The 11,400-nt window shown below is 34.7% G+C and overlaps 2 protein-coding genes across 2 annotated transcripts; both read left to right on the top strand.

Moving 5' to 3' along the window:
• The first annotated feature begins 2,112 nt into the window (after window positions 1-2,112).
• LOC120270452 (GDT1-like protein 4) lies at window positions 2,113-7,959 on the top strand. The gene is made up of 9 exons (XM_039277458.1): window positions 2,113-2,367; window positions 2,480-2,551; window positions 2,635-2,760; window positions 2,912-3,010; window positions 3,568-3,640; window positions 5,073-5,158; window positions 6,416-6,499; window positions 6,739-6,798; window positions 7,575-7,959. Exons 1-9 carry the CDS (start codon window positions 2,272-2,274, stop codon window positions 7,761-7,763), a joined length of 885 nt encoding a protein of 294 aa, XP_039133392.1. The 5' UTR covers window positions 2,113-2,271; the 3' UTR covers window positions 7,764-7,959.
• Window positions 7,960-9,141: 1,182 nt separating this feature from the next.
• LOC120270678 (CRIB domain-containing protein RIC4-like) lies at window positions 9,142-10,099 on the top strand. The gene is made up of 2 exons (XM_039277747.1): window positions 9,142-9,408; window positions 9,558-10,099. Exons 1-2 carry the CDS (start codon window positions 9,255-9,257, stop codon window positions 9,884-9,886), a joined length of 483 nt encoding a protein of 160 aa, XP_039133681.1. The 5' UTR covers window positions 9,142-9,254; the 3' UTR covers window positions 9,887-10,099.
• The last annotated feature ends 1,301 nt before the right edge of the window (window positions 10,100-11,400 follow it).

Genomic DNA, 11,400 nt, shown 5'->3' with positions numbered 1-11,400 from the left:
TTGTTCTTCAAAACTAAAAACCACATAAATCTAATACACATTTCCTACATAATGATAGTTCACATTTTTAAACATGTTACTCTATTTTTTTGTTATATGGAATTTATAACATTTATCACATTTTGTTTTTATAATTTATCTTAAATGGTTCAAATTTATGTTCACATTTTTTTCAAAAATTTTTCAATTTGATTGTATTGTTCTAATAGATATTTTTGGATTTATATCTAGATTGTAAGTTTGTTTATTCATTTTTATTTAAATCATAACAAATATTTATAGAATCATATTCATTTTTTTAATCTTGATCTATAATTCCATAGTCTATTTTTGTTCTTTTAAATATTCATCTTGATGGAATTCTTTATATTTTATTTTTGTTGGTTTCCATATGGATTTTCCATTTTCATCTTTTTCTTTTGATTTAAATTTTACTTCTATTAATGATTCTGCTTGATGATTAATTTGATATCTTAGAGTTATATATCTTTTAACTCCTTTTAACCACAAACATTGTTTTGCTTTTAATTAAAAACCTCCCAATAACCACAACAGGAGGGAGGAGGCCACGTAAGTAGTGTGCAATCAACTTTCAGAACAAATACCAAAACCCTTATAAAAGTACGCTAGAGCATGCAGTAGTTTTACACTTGTTTATACAAACTAAACATTAGCATTCAGTACAATGACCCTTTTAAAAAAAAACTACAACCCGGAAAACCAAAGATGAAAATCAAACAAACAAATCAGTTAAAGGATAACAAACTCACTAATTTTTAAATCAATCCAAACGTCGGCACAAATAGGATTATTTTAAAAAAAATAATACTGTAATCACATATTCATTACAATAATCCACACAAACAAAGCACATAATCAGAAACTAGTACATGGGAAATGAAGTCTTTTTCTTTAGCTTCTAATTGTCCCATAAGACAGTGGCGAAATTAAGCCTTCTTAATCTAGTGTTCATGCATGCAAGATTATGCATCACATTATCAAGCTGTTTATTCCTCAATACATGGGAAAAGCTAAAAATATGAGAATCAGATCGAAAAATAAATACAAAAAAATAGCTTTAAAAGAGGGACAATAACAACATACCAAATATGTTTAAGTACACACCCCTCTTCGAATAAGAGTAATCGCTCTCTGAAAGCCTGGTGGTTAAGAGTAACCACCAGGCACGTCAGCCGGCACCTCCAGCCTCCATCTTCGTAAGCTGAATCGCAGACCTCCCGCCATACTAATCATTGCGATGTCATATCTCACCTCACTCTCTGAGTTCCAAATCTCAACGGAGTTTGAGAGAGAGAGAAAGATACAGAGATGGCGGATGAGGCTAGGAAGGTTGTGGCAGGTGCTTGCCAGGCGGCGGCGAGGGAAGTGATCGTGATCTCATCTTTTTCCCCTTTTCACGATCCACTCGTAAAACCTCTCCGAGTTCCAGATCTCAATAGAGTTTGAGAGAGAGAGAGAGAGAGAGATGACGGATAAGGCCAGGAAGGGTGGGATAGGTAATGGGCAGGCGGCAGCGGCGGCGAGGAAAGTGACCCTTAAGAAGGGATCGACTGTGCGACTGAGGCATTTGAGAAGCAAAGAGTTAAATTTTGATCCCTCATTGGACTGGCGGCTAGGGTTTGAAAACAAAGGAAGGGAGTTTGAAAAACAAAGGAAGAGAGATCTAACCATAGATTACAAAGGGGAGAAAATCAGGCTGTTGATTATGTTGAACCAGTGGAAATTGGCCAAATGTCCAGCACTTATGCTCACTCGCAGGTTGGAACATGTCAACATCCAATCAATAAATCCAACCAATAAATAATAGCCAAATGTCCTATCAAGAATCAATTGGAAAGAAAGATTTTTAGGGGATAGCATTAAGAGTAAGTATATATATATATATATTTAATTTCGAGGCCATATGATTAATTTTCAAATCAAGAAAAAAATAGATTAAGGGGTGTAATTGCAAATTCCGCATTCAAGTCGGCCGCCATAAATGGTGCCACGCTGGTGATTACTCAACCAAGAGAAGGGCATTTTAGTAAATTCATCTACTATAGGCTAATGTCACGCGTTTTAAAAGCTGGCACCAGCCACCGGCGCCATTCCGGGGTCCTGCTCGCAAGCTCGCGAGCTCCTCCTTCACCTCCATATAGACACCTCGAGATCTCCTCCACAATTCCTCCGATTTCTTTTCAACACCGCTCGAATCCCTAATCCATCGCTTGATTGTTCTGGATCTGAAGCTTTTCTTCTCTAATCTTCATGGGTTCAAGCTTCGGAAACCCTAGGTTTGCGATGGCTTCAATCGCTCTTGTTCTTATAGTCCTTCTCTTTGGACCAGTCTTGGTTTCAGCTCAGGTACTTTTGTTTCTGATTAGATTTGGGATTTTGGTGAATTTTTTTTTTATAAATCGAATTATTGGATCAAAGCCCTGATTGAGTATTTTGCTTTTTGTGTGTGGGAGTGAAGAAATTGAGTATCGAAGATAGCACCGAAAACTCGTCAGAAGAGTCGGTGAGATCCTTGGATCGGAAAAACAGAGTGCGTGGAATTTTTAATTTTCAGTCAAATTTTCAATCTTCTAGTTGAGTTTTCTTAAATTTTTTATTCAATTGTTCGTACAGATGTTTCTGCATGCCATCCAGAAAAGTGCTTCTGGTGGTGAGGATATTGGGTTTCCCATCGAGGGATCTGAATTAGGGCTCTTTGATGCCTTCTTTGCTAGTTTGTCCATGATCATTGTTAGTGAGGTTCGTTTTGCCATTGTCTTGTTTTATTTACTATGATCATTGCTAGCAAGGTTTGTTTGCCATTGCCTTGCTTTATTTACTCATGGTAGTTAAATTTTATTCTAGAGTTGCTTATTTCTTATGGTTAAATTTATTGGGTTTCTGTTTTCAGATTGGAGATGAGACATTTATAATTGCTGCTCTTATGGCTATGCGCCATCCCAAGTCAATTGTCCTCTCAGGAGCCCTTTCTGCTCTTATCATAATGACAGTATATCATTTTCATCTTGGACCTATAAAGTGCTTTTCTGTATTTTTTTCAAATTTTTTGTAGTTGACTTCATTTATTTTCTTATGCCCTTTCTTTTCCGTGTCATCTGAATGATGTACTTTTCACTCTTGTTGGGTAAATTTTTCATGTGGTCACCGTGTTATGACTGATTTTCATTTTGGTCATTGTGTTTCATTTTGTATTTTTTTAATCACTAGATATTGATTTGTTTTCACTGGGAAGTCATTTGGGGGTTTCTGGTTAATTTTATATGACGTGGCAGCCGAAAATACCACGTCACTTTATTTTAATATTTTCTCTCATCTCAGTTGGAGGTAAGCGACGTAGCATTTTTGGGTGCCACATCATTTTTGGGTGACCTCCTGGTGAAACCAAATCAATATCTAATGACTAAAAAGATACAAATTGAAATACAATGACCAAAATGAAAATCAGCCATAACACGGTGATCACATGAAAATTTTACCCCACTCTTGTGATTGATTTTTAGGTTGTCTTATCTTTGCTTTATTAATCTATAACTTCTTTGTGTTTAGGTATTGTCAACTGGACTTGGAAGGATTGTGCCTAACTTGATTTCGAGAAAGCACACTAACAGTGCTGCTACAGGTACAGTGATCTTTGTCAACACAAAATGCTAAAAAAAGGGGAAAGAAATAAAATGCTGCTTTTTGCTAACGTGTATTACATATATGGATGATCTACTAATTGATAGTGCTGCTATGGTGGCATCTTATTGATAGTGGCATGGAAATGTATTATGTGGTTTGAAAAGCTTATCGTAATATCAGCCTCACTTTTAAAACTTTAACTGTCAAATTCCTTTTGCTTTAGGATTTATATAGTTTGAACTGAAAAGTAGTCACCACCCGTTAATATTGCTTGATTTTTTTCTCACAACATATTGTATTTCATGCAACATAACACTCACTGGCCATCATTTTTTCCTTTTTCCCCCTGTTCCAGGCTCACCTGGCATTTAGGTTCATTGAGGCTGTCTAAAGTGTCTAATATAATAATTGCCTTTTTTTAGTTTTGGTGATCCATATCCTAGATAGAAGGGCATTAGTTATGGGTCTTCCATATGTAAGTATATTGATGAGTTAACCTGCATGTTATTCTACTCACACCGTATGGTGATAGTAGGAGCCAATGTTGTTCAGAGCGCAAGGCGCACCCGAGGCGCAAGTTGCAAAAAAAACGAGCGCTTGATCGAAGTAAGGCACACACACATAAAAAATAAAAAATATATATTGCGTATATGATAGAGTCATAGACAAATAGAAATCTTAAAGCCTTAAACTCTAATATTAACAAACTTGCCTTATCTTAAAGTCAAAATTCTATTCTTAAAATCATAAGCAGCTAATAATCATCATCATTAATGTCAAACACTAAATTCATGTTTTCATCTTGTTTTCCTTGTTTAGAATCATAGCCATTTATGAGGATCTGTATAAAATAGTGAAATATTTATTGTATAGTTATTAGATTCTATTCTTTTAATAGACTTAGAAACTTTTCAATTACCAATGCCTAGTAAATTGTGGATCTTTTAAACAATAGAAAACTAACAGTTTTTTCAATCAGGCATGTCTTTTTGTGCCTTTGGCTTAAAAAAAGGCGCAAAAAAGCCTCGCCTGACTTAAGACGCCTTGCCTTAGACCCTTAGAGGCGCTAAAGAGGTTTAGCGCTGCGCCTGGGGGCCTAGGTGCGCCTAGGCGCACGCCTTAACAACACTGGTTGGAGCACTAGAATGTTGATGTTTATTAACTATCAAAAAGTGAGTTGCTATTCTATTTCATCATCAAGGTTACCTGGCCTGAATGAAACTAATGAATTCAGCCTAGTAACTATACCCTTAAGAACTATTGCTAATGCCTATTTCTTGCAATCGTTTTCTTTGATGAACTCAAAGGAAACTAATGTGAGGTATGTTCCATTTTCTATTCAGCATAACTCTTTTAGTTTGCATCTCGCTCGCTCGCGCGCGCGCTCTCTCTCTCTCTCTCAAGATCTTTTTTTGTCGCTTTTACTTCAGTACTATATGCATTCTTTGGGTTACGGTTGCTCTACATTGCTTGGAGGTCTGATTCAAAGGCATCCCAAAAGAAGGAAATGGAAGAGGCAAGTGTTTCTTTACTTTATAATTTATTAGGTTACATTTGCTGTTTCTAGCTAATTTTTAGTATTCTTTCTGATTTTGTTCAATATGTATTCCTGTGAGTTATTTGTAACTATCTTTATACCTTTTTTTACCTTGTTTGGTTGGGGATAAATACTCTTCCTTAACTGAACGTATTATAATTCTTATAAACATATTTTTATGGAGATTTAATTATTTAAATAAATTTATTTGATAATTAACTTTAAAAATATTAATATTTATAAACACTCATTATTATTTGGAAAAGTAAATTTTTAATCCTAAAATGTTTTACTTTTGTCATTATTAATTAAATCAAACTTTCATCAACTCAAACAAAAATTCTCTCCGAACCAATATTTGACAAAATGCAATTAAATCCACACTCTTATTCCTCAACCAAATATTCGTTTTGTATTTTAATTTTTTATTTTACTTTACGATTTACAAAATGCAGCTTATCTTAGCATCATGAATTATATATATATATATATATATATATATATTTTTCATTTTGTTTGGAGTTTGTTTTTCACTTTATATGTTCAAACATATTGCTTAGTATTCATAAGCCAATGCATCATAATTTCTATCAGAAAAGCTTAGGCAACCACCAATTCCAAAAGTTATGGGCTGATAAAGAAATTATAATTGCTTGTTCTAGTTTAAGCTCTTATTTTGATTGTGATTCTTACACAGTCTAGTTATGATGTTAACAACATATGTTACTCATAAATAATCTAAGTACATTTATGGTCTAACCATCTACTCTTAATGTAGAGTTTTTTTTTCATTCTAAAGTGAAAAGTTGGCATGGTGTAAATTGTAATGGCCATAGATTGGTTGATTCTATATAAAGTCAATCTGAGTCTCAAATCGGAATGAAGAAAAAAGAGACTACATGAATTTTATGCGTGACCATGTTTTGCTAGTGATATGCACCCAACCACCATGTTCTGGAGATGAGGAATTCAAATTCTTGTATGTGGCTCTCTAAGTTGATTTTGCTAGGATCAATGTATAAGAAACAGAAACTGAAAATGCCTTTCAACAGACATTGGTGCTGTGTGAATATCATCCTTTTAGTTTCTTCCTTGTATTATTTTAACTAAGACCTAAACCGAGTTATTTTCTTCTTTGCCATCTGTTTAACTGTACTGCTTGCAATATCCTAGCAATTAGGTGTATGCTTCATCAAGTTTTTCTGATACAATCTATTATGGACTGGATTCTCTCAGGTAGAAGAAAAACTGGAGGCAGGCCAAGGGAAAACAACATTTCGACGTGTATTTTCAAGATTTTGCACACCAATTTTCTTGGAGGTGAATTTGAGATATTTTTTCTCCTTGTTTTATATGCAAGGAGATGGATGAATGAGAGCTTTCTTAATATTTTGTTCCTTTCTTATCCTATGAGTTTAGTTTAGTGCTTGTCATGTCTTGAGTGCCCAGAGCATGTTTCATGTCAGGAGTAACTACTTTAAAACAGTAGTTACGGTTAAAAACTTCAAGCTAATTTATGAGATTTTGTTATCTTACATTTTCTTTTGGTGGAAATGCAGTCATTTATATTGACTTTTCTAGCAGAATGGGGTGATCGTAGCCAGATAGCAACAATTGCGGTAAACTGTCATTCTTACTGAACTTAATTCCCATGAGTTTATTGTTTTTTGATAAAAAAATTAAAAACTATTGTTATTGTTGCTTCGTTGAATGTCTTATTCTGTTGGTTACTCTTCTATCACCCTAAGTTAATATGGTGACCCTTGTTTCACAATTTAAATTGTGGCACTGGGCTAGGTTTTTTATGTAGATTGGTTCCCACACTGGTACTCGTAATTTTTTTTGCTGTGAGAGTTTGAAATGGTCTTCATAGTATGCCTAGTGGGCCAATTCTTTAAGTAATAACTTGCTACCTAGATTGATTTTTGTCGAAAATTTTGAACTTCATGGACATCGGTTTCATTGATTGCTGTGCTTGCTCATGTCAAATTGTCTTAAGTTTATTGCTTGTAATTAAAGGAAAGAAATATAGATTTGAGATGGACATATGTGGTTGAACATACCAAATAATCACAGATGGCCGTTCATCAACAAAAAATATTTTGGTAGAATCTAATCTCTTCAAGAAAGGACCTTGAGATACTCTTTAATCTACATATTGTTTGTGGGCCACACTGGAAGTTCCTATTTATTTTCAGATGCATTTTTTTTTTCTTTTTACTTTCATTTGGTATTTTCTTCAAAGCAACGTAACCTTAGGCCTAACTAGAACCTGAGGCTGTACTATATATCTGGTTGTATTTCCTTCTATTATGGTTGCAGTTGGCATATTTAGGTTAGTGTTACCGTTCTTAGTTCTGTGGTAGTCTACACTGACATTAACGTTATCACACAGCTAGCAACACACAAGAATGCCGTAGGAGTGGCTGTGGGGGCAACACTAGGACACACAATATGCACGTCAATAGCTGTTGTCGGGGGAAGCATGTTAGCATCCAAAATCTCACAGGGCACTGTCGCAACCATCGGGGGCCTGCTGTTTCTTGGATTTTCTGTGTCATCATACTTCTATCCTCCCTTGTAATTGTATCTCCTGATCTATTTGTTTTCCACTCCTTGGTTCTTGTTCTTCCCATTTTTGTTATTCTCTTTTGTTGCAGCAGTTATTCATCCTCATTTTATGATAAGAGATTAAATCAAGTCAAATCTGTATGTTAGGCTAAATTTTACTGTAAAATGTACTAAAGTCAGGCTCAAGGAAACAAAATTGTTTCAGAAGATATAGTCGCTTCTTGTTCTCTACCCTACTGTAGCAGATCTTCTAATTTCTTTTCCTCTTTTTTTGCCATGCATCCTGATCTAAATATTGATTATTTCAGAGGTTTTCTTGAGCATTGGCGTTAAATAATTAATTTTTACAAATCCAGCTAAAAATTCAAAGTACTTATACAACCCTACAAGTTATTGTTTTATATTTGAAAAATATAAAAAACATGAGAATGTGTTGGAATGCTAATCTCATATTTATGATGATATTAATCATCTCAATTTTATTTCTTATAAGGTCTTCCCCGCATTTGAAAATAAGGAAATGTTATCCTAAATTCTTGAGGACCCATACATAATCTAGTGTTCATCTTCATACAAATTGTGCTCATTTCGCACTGCAGGGTAATTATATCGATCATCAATCCTTTGTTAAGAATAAAGGAGAATAAAAAAAAAAAAAAAAAATTCCTAATCTACACACAAAAGCTAGCAAATGTAATTTCATTACTTGTTAGCTTTGATGTTTAGACTCAATTGATTTCTCACCTAACAAGCAATGTTATAAATCAAATTGATATATGGCAAGGTGGAAAACTGTGACAGAAAGTTACAAACCTATCTTCATGTTAGGTAAGGCCTAGGTTAAGAAATTCAGATGATGGATAGCAGCAGAGTTTAACCATAGAAAGTCACTTTTGTTTTCTTCTTGTTCATCAGATTTCTAATTGGAGTTAGTCCATTTCCTCTCTGGTCCATTGTTCAATATAATCATCAGTGAACATTATGCATGTAGCATCACCTTCTTCTTCATCGTCATCACGAATCTGGACTCCACTGGTTGATGCTTTGTAATCAATGTACCTAAAGGAAGCAGTATGTTTATCTCCTTCGGCTTGAGGCCAATATTCTATAGCTGTTGGTATAACTGACATGTGATATTCTAGGCAGGACTCTTTTACTTTCATATCAACCCCACAGAAACCCATAATCATATACCATTGGACCACCTCTAATTGTTTTTACCCACATTAAAATAACAACCGGGGAAAGACAAGTACCAACCAAACCACCCAACCCAACTCAACCATCCATGCACCCTACTCACTTTACAAACTTTGACATCTCCCTCTCTGCAAGGAAAAATCATGCATACTTGCTAACAAAGACAAACATCAACTAATAATATATAACCCAAAACTTCACATCCCATCAATAATCATATAACTTCACAACCACCCTCTCATCTTTCTCACCTCCTTATATCTTTTGTTTTATGCAAACCGTCTTTCGTTCACGCTCATGAGCCATGAAGGACTTAATGGAGAGGCTGGTCACTCTTCCTTTTGCTGCGGGCTGCGTTTCACAGTCAAGCATATCTGTGGTCCGAAACCAACCGAAAAAATTCAACACAGTTCCAGTTCCACCACCACCCCCACCACCACCACCACCACTGCCTACAAGTAATAACATCAATTCTCTTTAATCTTCTGGCTATAATCTTCATAACATATATATATATATATATATATATATATTATCATGTATGCAAATGGGCATTCAGATAAAACAAACAATAATAAGGCAAAACTAATATTGTTCTTGAAAAAAGATGATGGTACAGGGGATAGCACATTTGCACCGAACATCTCTGCAGGGCTCCAGAGGCTGAAAAAGAGCATCAAGAGCTTACCTCAGTTGTTTATCTACAGAGAAGGAGATGGGGAGGTGGAGATGGAGATTGGGTTCCCTACAAATGTGCAACATGTGGCTCATGTAGGATGGGGTGGGTCTGATGGCACAGGAGCATCCATGAATAGCTGGGATGCAGGACCTTCAGATTTATTCTCTTTGCCGTCTCTGTCTCTGGGACACTTGGAGCTTGCAATGCCCTCTCGTGGTGATGCTCCTGTCCAGTGCACTTCCTTGAGGTTTTCATGAACCTGATCAGGTGAATTGTAGTAGTTGCCCAATGGACTTCTTTTTGGTTTGCATGCAGTTGTTTGTTGTCTCTCTGAAGTCTAGGGAGTTCTCTTGATGTTTGTTTGCCTATAGGTATTACTTGTGTTGAGTCACTTAAGTGTGATGATGTGCATCTTCATGTTGAAATTGTTAAAGATAAAGTTATTTATATGAGCTTATTTTACCCACCAACTGTTGGATATCCGTTAGTTGTGAACATTAATAAATAAAGATGAACTTAATTAAAAATTTAGATATGTAGCAAGGAAACTGTTGAAAACATTATTTAAAAAGAAATTGCTAATATTATGTTCCAACACTTTCTAAATTCCTTCTATTAATTAAAGATTTTTTTTTTATGTTACTTAATGCAGGCCTTCAGTGCTGCGGATAGGCTTAAGGATTTTTTTTTTTAATTGTTTATTTTTATTGTATAAACTAAATTAAACACCCTGCTTTTGAAAGCAATAATCATTATTATGTTTCAATGAAAACAAAAGCAAAAGAAGATCACTAGCTAGGCCATAATAATGTGACTGAGCAGCAAGCATGTCAATCTACCAAAATACATAAATGTGTGCATTTACTTTGCATTTGAAGGTGTCAACAGTTTTTATTTGCTATATCATAGTGTGGCATTCGTTTTATCATGCAAAGTGGTACACCTTTGGGTCCATCCAGGATGGCAAAACTCGAGTTGATCGTGATTTCTGATACGGCCCTATCTGAATGGAGCAGTTTTATTTATTTATTTATTTTTAGAGTGGAGCATGGAGAGGGGATTTTTGTGAGAAATATAGGGAGTTTTACCTTACTTTGTCTAATTTCGCCTATATATATGTTCCTATATATATATTATTTTAAGTTTTCTCAATTTACAAATCAAAATAAATAAGATTATATCCACTTAATTATAATAATTGTGTTTGATTATACTTATATATTGTAATGGTTTATTTTAGTAGTTTCATAAAAAATTTCTTCTCAATTAAAAAATAACAAAAGATTTTAAAGTTTCTATAGTAATTGTAATTGATCTTTATAACCCTCTCTGTTTCAGAGTGACCTAAAGATTCCTCCGAATGAAACTATTGTGTACAGGACGAGGTGCATTAATTACTTGTGTAAATTATATTTTTGTCCATGTCCTTTTGTTATTTTATAATTTGAAAGAAGTACAATACAATTATAGTGCTTTCGTTGATTGAAAGAGTTTGTCTTCTTCAACCTTCGGTGAGGTGGGGGAGAAAGTACTGGTTGTAATGATGGTTAGTAAGCTATCCTCATATTTTAACAATGGGGAGAGGAAGGGGTGGTGGCTGATCCTCAACGTTTAGCAATGATTGGGGCTCAACCAAATAAAAAAACAATATTCTCCCATGAAGTGTGTAATCATGTAGATATTGGGGTTTAGCCACAAAAGGAAATTCTCTGTAGAAAAACCTTGAACACAGAGCTCATTCTTCACGGATTCTACTTCACAATCTCCATTC

This window comes from Dioscorea cayenensis, chromosome 10, assembly GCF_009730915.1.
Source record: "Dioscorea cayenensis subsp. rotundata cultivar TDr96_F1 chromosome 10, TDr96_F1_v2_PseudoChromosome.rev07_lg8_w22 25.fasta, whole genome shotgun sequence".
Lineage (NCBI taxonomy): Eukaryota > Viridiplantae > Streptophyta > Magnoliopsida > Dioscoreales > Dioscoreaceae > Dioscorea > Dioscorea cayenensis.
The sequence above is the reverse complement of the archived record's forward strand: the minus strand, read 5'-3'. Positions and strand labels throughout refer to the sequence as shown.

What these genes read in the sequence shown, in the direction of transcription:
- LOC120270678 (XM_039277747.1), top strand. Translation starts at nt 9,255, where the DNA reads ATGAAGGACTTAATGGAGAGGCTGGTCACTCTTCCTTTTGCTGCGGGC. An exon ending in ACCACCACCACTGCCTACAA is followed by an intron (nt 9,409 to 9,557) that starts GTAATAACATCA and finishes TCTTGAAAAAAG; the next exon opens with ATGATGGTACAGGGGATAGC.
- LOC120270452 (XM_039277458.1), top strand. Translation starts at nt 2,272, where the DNA reads ATGGGTTCAAGCTTCGGAAACCCTAGGTTTGCGATGGCTTCAATCGCT. An exon ending in CCATGATCATTGTTAGTGAG is followed by an intron (nt 2,761 to 2,911) that starts GTTCGTTTTGCC and finishes TTCTGTTTTCAG; the next exon opens with ATTGGAGATGAGACATTTAT. An exon ending in GCACACCAATTTTCTTGGAG is followed by an intron (nt 6,500 to 6,738) that starts GTGAATTTGAGA and finishes GTGGAAATGCAG; the next exon opens with TCATTTATATTGACTTTTCT.